Genomic DNA, 14,565 nt, shown 5'->3' with positions numbered 1-14,565 from the left:
TTTATTTTTTTTTTCCTGAATAACACCAGGAATAGCTATTATATGGAAAAAATAAAAAAAATGAATCTGCTTGGTTGTTGGTCTTACTACACCAATAGCTCCTGGAGACAATGTTACAGCATTCCAGAAATAAAAGTGTCACCTATTGTTCATCAGAGGACAAAAAAGTAAAATCAGCAGGTGCCATAATGACGTGTTTTTTTTAATTTGGCCTCAGTTTTCTTGCGTTCCTGGTTTGGTTTGAAGACTCTGTAATGTCCTAGAGATGTTGCACTGTGAAAACCATTGTTTTAAGATGAGAGAAGCTCCTTGCACTTCTGATGGGCCGGAGCAGTCCAGCTGGCTGCGATCCAAGCCTGACTCCCAGCTCGTCCTGCTCCTGGAGCTGCTACACCGCTCTGCCTGTGGCTGGATGCACACACCCTCATACACACACGCATACACGCTCTGCTTTCCAGCTGTTTCTGGTAGGGAACAAAGGAAAAGGAGGAGATTTTCCTTCTTTTTCACATCTTAACTGAGGTGTTTCTGCCTTTCATCTTGTTTTGCAGCAGTTCTTGTGTGTTTATGGGAGAAAACACGTCACTGGATGAAGAGTAAAACACAGCTGTTCGATGTTTTTTTTTTCCATTTGTTCTCCACGATAATCACATTTTCATACAGCCTTTAGCACCGTTTGCCAGTAATCTTAATGCAGCTTAGTCATACTTTTGTCAGCTGAAAATCAAATACTTAATGGGAGCCGTGGTGATACACTGGAGTGTGTTGGATAAACATTTAATAGACCAAACGCATGCACGCAAACCCAGAACACACTGGATGAAGGAGATAATGCAGAACAGGACCTGTGTTTGCAATTACTGTTATCAAAAATAAGAGTTAAAAAAATCTCCAGTTAAATGGATACAGTATTTGCTTTCATTATTTCTTCATTTTTCCTGAATGTTTAAACTTTAATGAACTATATTAAATGTGTTTTAAAAGCTTGCTTTTACAACTGCCAGACTGCGTTATGTTTTGTTTTTTCCTGAACACAAACTATCTGATTATTTCAACATCTATGTGAAGAGTTTAACAAAAAAAAATTAAAAAATCCTCAGAGCATTTTACCTCCATGCATGCTCATTAAAGCTTTGCAGTGGGATAAACATTTACATTCCGGTTCCAAAAGATGGTTTTAGTCTCAATAGCAAGAGTTGTTCATTTTGTACAACATCTGGAGAAATTGTGTAATGCAACAACTGTATCTGTTTGAACAGATACATTGTCCATACATTGTAGATAGGAATGAAAGTAAAGAAACTAGCATCACAGGTTTGCTAAAGCTAAGTCAGTCAGGCTGAAAGTGCTAACTGTAACTGTGACTGACATAAGGTGGGCAAGTTCCAGACAGTTTCTGAGGGTTGTTCACGCCAACCATTTGTAACACGATGCCGCACAATACGAAGAAACATAGGTTTTTAAAAAACTCTTCAGAAAACCTCTGGGTGATATCTCAGAAGGTTCGTCCATTGTCCAGTTGATTTTCAACCCTGGTCCTCAGGACACACTGTCCCACATGTTTCAGTTGCTGTTCTGCTCTAATACACCTGGCTCAAATTAACGGACCACTGACAGACTTGTTTGGACCTTGATGACAAGCTGTTGGTGCTCCAGTCATTTGAATCAGGTGTGTTGTCCAAAGGCAAGACAACGTTATACTTTGGGACTAAAGTAGACTAACTTAGTATTTTTTTTAATTCAACATTGTTTCAGTGGACTATAAATTTAAAGTTTCCCACTTCTCTTGATGTGATTTAATATTTTTAATTTTATTGTCAGACTTTTTAACAAACATATGGATTAATTACATGTTATGTAAGAACTTTTAAGTTTTAATACGTTTGACTCTAAAGTCTATGGGGTTTGGATCTGAGGTAATATTTTCAGATCGTACTTTAAATGCTTTCAGCTACAGATATAAAGCAGATCATCTTTGGTGGTTTTAAATAGTCTAAATATTTGTTTAATCATTTTCTAAGATGTAACCAACATGAAGCCCAAGTTCTCTGTAAAGACGGTAAGTAAAAGGTGATATATGCTCATCTTTACAAACACAATTCAAGTCAAACTCAATATATCACAAAACTTTCAAGAGTTGTGGCGCTCACAACAGGGATTGAAACTCATGAAATAACGTTTATCAAAAAAGTTTGTCTATGGTATTTAATGCACATTGGGACATTCTGTACAATGTTTAATAAAAACAGAAGACAGTTGTCACGATGGGGCTGAGTAGGACCCAGATGCAGGAGAGACGAGGAGGCAGGAGTTCCAATAACACGTGGTTTATTTACTCAAAAAAAAACAACACAAAATTGCTGCTGAGCAGGAATTACCAAAAACCACAAGCCTAAACTTGAGAAAACCAAAAGCATGACATGACACATGGCAGAAGAAAGAGTACGGGCCAGCAGGGAGCAAGGGAAAGACAAGACATACACAGAAGGCTTAGCAAGACACAGGTGCAAACGATCAGTGCAGATGGGAACAAGAGAAGTCAAGACATAACTTAAAACAGGACATGGGATTTCAAAATAAAACAGGAACCTAAATACCAAAACTGTGCAACCCCCCCCCCCCCCCCAAAGAAATGTGACATAAACCATGACAACAATGATTCGCAAATGAGACAAATATCTAATGTTAACTGAATAATCTCTCTTTTTTTCCATTTTTTTGCTGTTTCATTTTGAATTTGACGCGTGCAAAATATTTCAAGAAAAGATAGGACAGGGGCATGTTTACCACTGTGTAATGTCACCTTGTATTTTATCAACACTTAAATGTTTACGTACTGACAACACTAGTTGTTGAAGATGTAGGTTGAATTTTTTTTCACATTCTTGCTTGATGTATTACTCTAATAGTTCAGCAGTCCAGGGTCTCCATTAATGTATTTTGGTGTAGGTTTAGGAAAACTTCATAATGGTCACCAAATGTCAGACACCCTTTTGTGTTTTATAGGTTATGGTGACAAATTATATGACTGTTAGAACAATCTATACGTTCAAAAATATTAATGAAGGTATACCATGCACATTGATACGGGTAAAATAGGTTACAGAAACACAAAGTCATATGTTGATACAAAATGAACATGTTTCTGTAATTCTTCGCGACTTCTCGTTGGGGATGCTTACTTCAGAACTGAAACAACATTTAATCATTCTTACGATGAGTAACCAAAACTATAAAAAAATAAATCCAAACCTTATGCGGCCAGCCGTGGCTCTATCAGTCCCGCTTCCCTCTGATTTACACATGTAGAGCCAGTTAACAATGAAAGACTCTTAAAACTGACTAATTGGTAGGCTCAGCACCTTTGAAACACTGCAGGGAGTGTCAGCTGACACTGGAGATAGATGGGTATCTTATGGTGGAAATAGTATATCCAGATTGTTGTTTTTCTATGACCCTGAGTGACCCCAGCAGTCCGGCGCTGTTATGAGTGAAAAGGGAAAATAAACTGCTAAACCTAAAGTATGGAAGAAATGCTTTCATCCTCAAATGGAGCATAGTGAAAGTGAAAGTCCTGCCATCAAAGTAAAAAAAAAAAAGAATTTATAGTTTCTTGAACTGTGTTATGCCATGTGTAATTTTCTGCCATTTACAGTGTCCTCCCTTATTTCCTGGGATTCCCTCACTCACCATTAGATCAGCCCAATTCCTGTTCTCTTATTGGCTGAAGCTTGAATGGGGATTCAACAACAGCATGAGATCTACCGTCAGATGGAAATGACTCAGCAACATATTTGCAAGCTGCAGCTATTTCGGCAGGAATGGGTTGAGGGAGCTGGTAGCTACAGCTAACTTGACATATGGTGGGCGCGTGCTCGTCGGTTTCCTGAGCAACATGGCGGTGCTCGATACAGAGAAAGAAGGCTTCAAAAAGGGCTCTTCAGAAATGAATGAGTCATGTGACTTAATGCTTCCTCTATAGTTTATTACAGTCCATGAGCCACTAACAAAGGGAGAATGACCACTTCCACCATTTGGCTTTACGGTTCATTCCCACTTGTATTTTCAGTTGCGCTATGTCAACACAGAAGATTACATTGCGTCAAAAGGCTTGTTTTCAAATGTGCTTGTATTCACTTTTCAAAAAATTAATTTTACATATGGTAGCTTTTGTTAGACAATGGTCATTTGGAAATGTAGACATTTCTAATACGATTTTATGTGCTGGAGCCATGAAGAAGAAGTTGAATGGTACTAATCCATAATATGCTCATACGATGCGACATAAAATCCAGTAATATTCTATTATTCTATTTTTACTCGTGAGAATAATTTTGCATGGAGTCTTTTTAATTCTTTTTCATGATTTCACCCATGGGGGTTGCCCACTGTGCATTTCTGCCATTTGCTTCCCTATAACATGTAGAAACCCTTCTGCTAGTCTTCATCTGTGTGTCATCATACTTTTTCCTTTTTCTGTCATCTCTCAGTTCCTCTCTCTTACTGGCAGCCAGCCTCCTTACAAAACAACAAGCATTTCTCCAGATGTGGGTCTCCTGTGACACCACAGCTGTCTGCCCAGCCCTGCAGCTCCTCAGTGTGCTTGTGTCGGTGTGTAGGAAAACCCGGTGGTCATCAGCCACGAGAGCCAAAAGTTCATGATTAGCATTTCATGACTTAGTATGTGTGAGAGTTTAGGGACTATTGGATAGTCCCTAAACACTTAACACAAATCCCTATTGCAGGCAAGTCAACATCTACCCGCTTTGTGCATGTGGGTCAAAATAACAACTAAGCATTCATTCATTCATTCATTCATTCATTCATCATGCTGTTTAGGGTGGGATGTGGTGTTGGGGGGGGGATTGGGTGTGTAAGATACGTTTAAAATATGTCTGTTCAAATATAATGTAAAATATATTTAGAAGGGATTTGATTCAAGCAAGTTAGACCATGGATAAGTAAGATAAATCAGTCACGTGCACATGTGCTATCATTATCTGAAAAGGAATGAAAAACACTGGAAAAGATCTGGTTGAACTGCTCACAAATGTGCGGGCAAAGACTTCAAAACTGCGCAAACTGACAGAACTGATGTTTTCGCTCACTCTTTTCTTTTTCGCAACTGACCCGTGGCACAGAGTTGCATGTAGTTGGCACGCTTACCCCAAAAATGTCAGAAGCACATCCATCTGTGAGCTTTCACGCTGACTGCGGTTCCACCCAGCAGTAAAGCAAATTTTTTGAATTGTTGCTTGAAAGAAAATAAGTAAAACACATTTTCGTGAAAAATGTATTAATATTTACGTCACCATTTCCCAGTTTCCACCGTTAGATAGCGTGATTGCTCCATTTGGGATATGTGAACCTTCATATATAACACACAAGGCCTTGTTAGACCAGGCTGGACAAGCTGTTGAAAAGATGTTTTAGTGGGTTTGTAAAGCTGCAGGCGCTCGAGCCAAAAACTAATGTCAGGGTGTCAGACGCCCACAGCGGCGGTGCAAACATGTTGAGGTTACACTGGTTGTGTTAGTCATCATCTCAATCAAAATTCAGACCAAATTTAGCTCAAAGCTGAAACACTCAAGTCTGTCATGATCATAAATACGTAATTCTGAACATAAATGGTAAAAAAAATCTGTTGCGGTGGGTCCCAGATGGGGCTGAAAATATAAATCCATGTTTTAAGTCTAAATCTTAATTCTAATAGTACATGTTACTGGTCTGTACTTGAACTCTTTGTTACATTGTTTTTTAGGCTTGTGCGCTTAAGACACTGTCTTATTTGTGCACAAATACTCTGTTTTGTCTCCCACTCAGTCCATCTGTGTTGGAGTAAAAAAAAAAAAAAGTACTTTGTGTTATTTGCACATCTGTATGTAGTTTTGTGCGTTCAAACATGCGTGGCAACATAAAAGAGCACATGTCCGTGTGTTTGTGCCCCAAATACCCACTGAATTGAACCTGAGAGCCATCTTGAACAGACAAGACACAGGAGGGCTTTTAATTGGAAACTGCTCTTTGACAGCTCAGCGACGTTTTTCTGTAAGTGAGTTTGGCATTTTCTAAGTAGTTAATGGTTTTTATTTATTTTCAGGATTACAGGACCGTGTCGAGTTAAGATTTGTGGCTCCCTCTTCCTTTGAGACTTGACCGCAACAAACAAGTTTGTATGCAAATAAGTTGTCAATGAGTCCAATAAAACATAAAACATGACAATTCAGCTCGCTTGAGGAGATGGGTGAATAATGCTGGATGTGAATGGATTTTGACGCCGATTGCAAAGATAGGAATATGATATCCAGACAGCATCGAGTTCTGGGATGCATAATCGTCTACAAAATACTTAAAATACAGTTTCATCCTTTGCTGTCTGAGGTTTTATATCTAACACACACACACACACACACACACACACACACACACACACACACACACACACACACACACACACAAGACTAAGAAACCAAGTCATTAATGATTCAGACATAAATGAGAAATGAAGCTTGTCAAATTTTAAAATTGTACTTCTGTCAAAAGCTATTGTTTTCTTGGAGACGAACATAACTTCAAACATTATCATGTGCCTCAGATAGAAGACTTTGCTGGCCTCATGCTGTAAACATGGGGGAACGTTTCTCCTGTGCTGCCCTCTAAAGGGCGTATCCCGTTATTGGGTCCTGATCACTGGGTCCTCGTTTTAGAACAGTCACAATACAGGACTATTCATTTATTTTCCCTCTTAAATCGTTTATCTGAACTAACCTTAAAACTTCTGTTTTCAAGATGCATGTCTACCACCAAGAAAGTTCCAGAGGCTTTTTTTTTCTTTTTTAATATCAGATTATAAGTGAGTTATCGCTACAAAAGTCAAGTTTTCATCTTGATGAGCTTTTATTGTAACACATTGCAGAAAAAGAAACAATTTGTTATTTCAAATCGAGCCACAGTTAGAGGAAAGTTTCAGTCATCACATGTGAAGTTAAACTGCTAAACATGCAATTTAGTTTTATCAAGCGAGGAGGCGATGATGGTTTCAGCCATTTGCTGCGCCAGCAGATAAACACTGCTTTCATGTGGTTTCTGCTTTCTACTTTTGACATCCCGGACCCAGTCCACGATCTCACACGACAGAATCTCTGCAAAAGCATCCATGCTCGCTCCGTGCTGAGAACCTCCTTCAAAAGCGTCTCTTGCCAGCTCAGTAGTGGACAGTGAGTACATCAGATGTTCCATCAGCTCGGCCTCAGGGTTTTTGGTGACGCCATCTGAGCTTTCCTCTTTGTCTTTTGGAGTTGACGGCGGAGGAGAGGGCAAGAAAACCTTCGCCAGTCCTCCTTTCAGCTTCCGAGCAAAACTGCTTCTGCTCCTCTCGAGCTCGGGGACGAGAGGGGTGGTTGGAGGGGCATCAGGGTAGTCCAGGGATCCCACAATGGGAAGCCCTGACTGGGACAGTGGGGGATGTGAGGGCCGAGGAGCTCTGAAATTCTGGGTTTCCATATATTGATCCATATCTGTGTCGAACAAATCTTCTTCCTCTTCACATTTTCCAACAAAAGAAACATTGTCGCATTCAGCCCCTATCTGATCCTTGACGTTTTGAGCTAATGACACTTCTTCCAGGGCCCTTTCTATCACTGCCAACGTTAGCTCTTCAGCTAACATCTCCTGGCCTCGACCGCAGCAGGACACTTCAGATTCCATCTTTTCCATTTGGTATATGAATGAATGCATAATGTTTTCTGCCATGTGTTGAGCATACTCCTCTAGAGCCTCCGCATTTAGGGGGCCTCTGTTTTTAAAGTTTTCAGGAATGGGCTCCGGTACCCTCGAAACTGCACACACAGTCTGCATTGGAGCCTGCATTGGAAAAGAAAAGGCACTGGGATATGTTAAAGTGAAATAAATATCAGTATTGCTTTTCATGTAGCCATTTTTTCAGTGAGAGTAAAGGAAAAGAAAGCAAACAAAAATGCCACAAAATGTTTGAACTGCTGCCTTTTGTCAGATAATTAGTTCATTTTGTATTTTTATGAGACTATTGCTTGCCAACAAGTTCGACTAAGGCCAAGCATAATAGCATAATATAAATGTTTGCCTTAAATGGTGTAGCTTTTTTTCCTTCAGTATCTGCTCCATAAATATTTCTACAATCCTTGTCCTTCCATGTTACTGATTATTACTGAAACTGATGAGCTGGAAATTGAAAGAACACTGAGGAAACTCCAAAAGCCAGAATAAAGCTTGGAGTCTTGTCAAAATAAGGGGACAGAAAGAACAGAAAGTCCCCTGAAGCAGCCCTGAGATAGCAGAGAGTCAACCGCAGCCTGTCAGAGGTTTCAGCCAGTCAGGATGTGACAAACAGGAAGTTCAGTGCAGCAGCAGCTCTGCCAACTCTGCTGGCTTCAGCTGCAGCACCCTGTCGCTTCTCTGAGCCCCGACATCTGCAGTTGATACGGACTGCCTTGTGTTTGAAAATCTTAACGTTAAGTTGGCAAGCAGAAATACAGCAAAGCAAACGTTACATGAAATGCTCCTGATGGAAGTATCCGATTCAGTTCCAGCTTATACAAGTATAGATACAGAGGTGGACAGAGTACTCGACCCCAGTACTTGAGTAAGAGTACAAATACTACTGGTCAAAATTTACTCCGTTACAAGTAAAAGTAGCTCAGTCAAAATATTACTAATATTATTAGAGTAAGAGTAGGAAAGTACTTGCTTTTAAAGGTACTTAAGTATCCAAAAGTAAATGCTTTTAAATTTACTTTAAGTAAAAGTGAGAGTAAGATTAAATTTACTATTTTCCACATCAGTAAATTACTATATTTTTTCTAAATTAATTTAAGGATCTTTAACTCTTGTTTCTGAGAATTAACTCTTTGACACCAGCTGCACTGATGTGCTGCTTTTAGAACCACAATGTTATAAAACCTGCAGAAACACCAAAAACAAATCAAATGAATGGGATCATACGCAGGCGTAGCCATTGTTGCGGCTATGTCTTGACTTGTTGCAGCTCTGTCTTGACTTGTTGCAGCTCTGTCTTGACAAACGCAGGCTACTTTGGCGGTATCGTTTTGAGGAGGCTTGACGTATTTCCGCTTTACGTACATCCCAGTGGAGAGCGTGCACTGTGATAGGTCTCCTCCTTTGACAAAAACAGCTTGTGTCCAATAGGATTTTAGGGAAGAAGAAAAAAGAGCAGACCTGAAAGTAACGAGTACTTTTCAGCCTTCCTAGAAATTTACTCGAGTAAAAGTAAAAATATTTGTCTTGGAAATGTATTCAAGTAAGAGTAATACGTACCAAAGAAATCTAATACTCAAGTAAAGTACAAATCCTCTGGATATGTACTTAAGTACAGTACTCAAGTAAATTTACTCCGTTGCTGTCCACCACTGTATAGATATATATTCAGTGGGAACATTGGTACTTGTTCTTTGAGTACCTGAAATCCTCTTTATATATCTTCCACTACTGTTTGCATAATGATGGGGGGGCGTTTTGAGGGTTCTGTGGATGAAAATATCCTGCCTCATTGCAACGCCTACAGAGCTCTAATGCTGAGTTTTATCGTGCTTGTTTTAACTGGACAGAAGCCGAGCGAAAGAAGTGAAGCGCTGCGTTCTCAACGGAGTGTGTGCTGACTTTTCTCTGGGTTGCACACACCAGGTATGATTTTCTTGTCAAATCTATAGGCATTCAAGAGACTAAAGATACTTCCTCAAAATGATTTACTGCGGATTTTTTTTACTATGATTAGATTAAGGTTTCCCACAAAAAGGGGGATCCGAATAAGTTTATAAGTTTTGTGCTACCTTAAAAGCTTGCGATGACAGCAAAAAGCAGGAAACGGGAAAAAATATGCATCTAAAGAGTAAAAAACTATACACACAGTTTATAGATGTGGAGAACAGGTTTGGCACCCTTCCATTAAAGACTGACATCAATTGTAACAAACAGTCATTATAAATAATAATTTGCTAAAACCAACAGAATCATTAAAAAAAACAATTAAATTGGCTTTGACAAATTAGTTGGCACCCTCAACTTGATATTTTGTTGCACAACATTTTGAATAAGCCACAGCAATCTATTGTTTTTTGTAACTCTCAGTAAGACTCCTGCACCTGTAGGAAGGTGTTTTGTCCCACCCTTCAAATGACAGGTGCCTTCTCCAGACTACATGTTTCAACTTTTTCCACTGATGTTCATAGGATTTAGATAAGAGTTGACAGAAGGGCACTTTAAAATGTCAACTGGATGAGCAGAATCCAGCCAAATAATGGTCAGTCATCAACCCCAAGACTCCCAATTACAACACAGTCATATAGTGTGAGCAGCACGATAATCGATTAATGTTGACATTCAATTAAGAGTGGTGTCAGAGTTATTTTGGAGCCCGCCAGTGGTATTGCATCCAAATGTAATACCACTGGTATTGAAAAAAAAAAGAATGTAGTTAATGTGAATAAATAAGCATTTTGTAGTCTTTTTCAATGCATTTAGGCAGCAGACATAAAGAAAACCTATGGGGAATGGAAGAAAAATGACTAAACATTAAACATGGTATGTTTGTTGGTGCCAGATGGGGTGGTTTGAGTATTTCTGAAACTGCTGATCTCCTTGAATTTTCATGCACAACAATCTCTATGGTTTACAGAGAGTGGATTAAAAAGGAGAAAATATGAGCAGCAGTTTTCTTGGCACAACTTTCTTGTTGATGCCAGAAATCACAGGAGAAGAGGTTAGTTTAGGATAAAGGAAAGGTAGACCTAACTAAAATGATCACTCATTACAACCAAGTCACATAGGACAAAAATGATTACCAGTGTTTGAAAGTCACGTTATGTGACTATAGTTACTAACCAGGTCACATCCCTTTATGACCACGATGTACTCATTGTTTTTAAGATGACATTAAACATGATCACGTAGTGTGAACACCACAATGCCTTCAAGACTCCCAATAACAAGACAGTCTTATAGTCTGAACAAAATTGCAGCTGGTAAAAGATGACCAGTTGTTGAGACGAGCTCACAGAGCTACAGAAGAAGTAATGACACTAAGAGAAACATCACAACAGTACATTTCAGACATAATCATTAGAAGTTTAGAGTTAGTGATCCACTATCCTCAGACAGGATTATGCAGACATTAATATAAATCGGCTCAACATCACAACATTTTGAATTTCTAGAAATGCTTTCAAAGGCCTGGTGTTCACGTAAAAATTTTTAAATGGCCTGCTGCACAAGTATTCTGTTATTTATTTAGTCAGCCTCAGTCTGAGCTCAAACTAGACGGAGCCCAGAGAGGACAAGATAGAGAATGAAACCCAGATGTGGCGCAAATTGAAAGCTCAAACAAAGAATGTTTTCTCTTGGCAATATGACTTGGACTTCCTGATGGGCAGAAGAGTGATTGAATTTCAAAATGCTTCTACATTTCATCCCCGGACAAAAAAAGAAGAGTCCCATTGCTGATTTGGTCACCCTATCACAGCTCCTCCAAAACTCCTACATCATACGAGGTATCTTGCAAAAATGTGTTCATGACAGTTGCCCTGTTTAATTTTCTGCAAAATGTTATTTTTTTGTAGTGTTTGAAACAGAATGATGAAATGCGAAGCAAAGGTGCAAGCCTCTGCGAGTGGCTATTTGGGGGATTTTAGAAGGTAGTCAACCTTTGTTTGCAAAATAGAAACTGGAGAGTTGAAAAATTCGCAAAGGGACTTAAATCTAGAAAACGTGTACAGATCTCCCAACCAAAGGCACATAAACTTGTGGTACATAATTTATGAAGGGTGGCAGATCAAAAGGACAACTTCTGATTTATATCCATAGCTGCGAGGCAAAGAAGGAATCTTGAAGACCAAATGGATGACCGTAAAGCCAAAAGTTACATAAAATAACAACAAAATACACAACACACACAAAAAAACCCCTAGATATAGTAAACATACGGCGGTCTAAACTGTCCGGGTGTAAACCAACTTACCGGGGTGACAGTTGGTGCTTTAATGTCTCTGGTGCAAATGACTTAAATGGAAGACGTTAACATACAAGTTCACAAAAATGACTCACTTCCTGTTTGTACATGTGTGTGTGTGTGCGTGGGTGAGAGAGAGAAAGTGAGAGAGAAAAAAGAGAGATACCATCGGGATACAATACTTTCAACTTGGTGCAGAGTGACTGTTGCGCAATTTTCTGAATCAAAGGAGCACAAGAGTTTTTTTGCGCTAAAATACCAATATCATCTTAAGTAAGATTGGACCCCTGTCCCAGTCATCTCTTGCCACATCTGTATATCAGACTATGGCGCTATGTCACACATCAGTAATGCTGAAACTAGCTCACAGTGTTGCAGTGGATAATTACAGAAGCAACCGATGTGCATTATTGCTGCAGGGTTCAAGTAACAGAAGGCCTTTTCCTCCCATATAAAATCAGATCGGGTGTGACTACTGGGCATGCATGCATGCATGGATTTGGATATTTAGATTTGGTTTTAGGCCTCAATCATATGTAGCAATAAGTGATGTAAACACAGGTTGACAGGCTCATCTCTTTCCTCTCTGCTTTCAGATCTGCCTAATCCATTCCTCTCCCCAAGGAATGCTTCCGGTAGAAATGGCTCGGATGATAACTTCTGCTGTATCATTCACAACTTCAAGAATACCGAAGCTTCCTGAACGTATTGACAACATAACGTATAATCACTAGCGGAGCAGGCGGGGGGGCAGGGGGGGCGGCCGCCCCGGGCCCACTGCTCCGTGGGGGCCCACTCCGAAGAGGAAAAAAAAAAGTGTTCTGAATAAAATAAGGAAAGTTGGACAGTATAACACTTGTGTTCATAAGGATAAAGTTGTTTAAAAAATAGAAATGAAAGAAATAGTCTCTTCTCCCCGTGTGTCTGCGGCTGCCTGTCATGCACGGGCATGAGGTCTGTTTAAGGCTGATTTATGGTTCCGCGTTACACCAACCCACATCCTACGGCATAGGATGCGCGTCGCCGCGTAACCTACGCCGTAGTAGTGCGTCGAGCCAGTTGTCGCATCAGAGCCTTAAACTCATGCTGAGTTTCAGCAGCTGAAGTTGATTAAAAACTCTCTCCGGGCTGCATTGATGAGACCAGATTATCAAACCTCACCTTGCTCTCAATCGAGAGGACTTCGCCGTTGATGAAAGCAAGTTTATTGTGACCAAAAAGACGATTCATTAAGAAATCCAGCGCTGCGGTTGAGGTTGCCACATCTGACAGGTTCCAGCCCAAATGCAACGTAAAACCCACCGAAATAATGAAAAACCAGCCCGAATCTTACATTCTCTCTTAAAACCATAAATTATTAAATGCGTAATACATTTCATCTACACTTTACTAAATAACCTAAAAAAAATTCAGGTTCCAAACAAAAACTACAATAGAATTGAGTAGATTAAAGCAAATACATTATCAGTGAGTTTATTGTGTAAGTTTCTACTTTTCTCTGCCATAATGTAAACTTTTTTTGTTAATTTCTCCTAAATATTTAGTAAAAACCAGGAAAAGCAGCCCAAATATATATTTTTCAGCCCAATTGGGCTGAAACCTGCCCAACCTGGCAACACAGATTTAGGACATCCGTAGGAGATTCTCCTCAAAACGACCGGTTGATGGTTCGGATATAGTTCGGATTTGAAAAAGTTTTTAAATGAAAGTTTTTGCATTTTGGGTCGTTCAATGTGCTACCCCCCACCCCAGATGGAAATATGTTTTGTTGTGGTTCTCTGTCCACCGCTGGATGAAACCATCATTGGTAAGCTGTCATAATATTAATTATTTCTCATAACATTGTCATAATGCTGAATATATGGCCTTTCATATATTGTTTGTTACTGTTTGACCGCCGTGTCTGATTGTGTTAAATAGCCACGAACACGTGTGTCTGAATTGTGCTACTTGGCGAATCCGACATCTATGGCTAAGATGAAAATTTAGCCTTAAAAATAAATATATCCCCACGATATTATGAGATAGAAAGTCGAAATGATGACTTTTTATGTCATAATTATGACTTACCGTGGGGATATTTTTATTTTTAAGGCTAAGATTTCATCTTAATTTTTTCTTTTACTGGTGGAAATGGGCTTCCATAAACATCACTGGATGTCATTAGATTTTTATCTCCAGTTTGATAGTTATATCTACGTCTGCATTAAGCTTATAATTAGGTTTGACATGACTGGTAAATCCATGCTGCTGAAACCTCAAGTGATGGTTCTGACCGTGTCGTCTGCTGCTGTGGTTGTGTTACAGAGACGCTGATCTGTGGCATTATTTTATCGATTATGTTTTAACAGGGATGTTTAGACCACAAGGGCCCATCTAGAATGCTTCGCCCCCCCTAGGCTGGGACCCCTGCTCCGCCCCTGCGTATAATGTATACAGTAAATGTGCTCATCTTGTGCAACAGTGAGGAGGCGTGTCAATATGCTAATGATAACGGCATCTTCTACTTCATCTAAGTTCATTTCATCAAGTTTCATTGAGAATAGTGGTAGTTTTTCTCACCTTAC

The 14,565-nt window shown here is 39.5% G+C and overlaps 1 protein-coding gene across 1 annotated transcript; it reads right to left on the bottom strand.

Moving 5' to 3' along the window:
* Positions 1 to 6,850: 6,850 nt before the first annotated feature.
* Positions 6,851 to 12,122, bottom strand: si:dkey-171c9.3 (uncharacterized). Its single transcript, XM_061710259.1, has 2 exons — positions 12,008 to 12,122; positions 6,851 to 7,863 (listed from the first exon to the last, which is right to left on the bottom strand). Exon 2 carries the CDS (start codon positions 7,855 to 7,857, stop codon positions 6,994 to 6,996), a length of 864 nt encoding a protein of 287 aa, XP_061566243.1. The 5' UTR covers positions 7,858 to 7,863; positions 12,008 to 12,122; the 3' UTR covers positions 6,851 to 6,993.
* Between the last annotated feature and the right edge of the window lie 2,443 nt (positions 12,123 to 14,565).

This window comes from Cololabis saira, chromosome 20 (genome assembly GCF_033807715.1).
Source record: "Cololabis saira isolate AMF1-May2022 chromosome 20, fColSai1.1, whole genome shotgun sequence".
In the NCBI taxonomy this organism is placed as follows: domain Eukaryota; kingdom Metazoa; phylum Chordata; class Actinopteri; order Beloniformes; family Belonidae; genus Cololabis; species Cololabis saira.
Note: the sequence above shows the minus strand (reverse complement) of the source record. Positions and strands in the feature narration are given on the sequence as shown.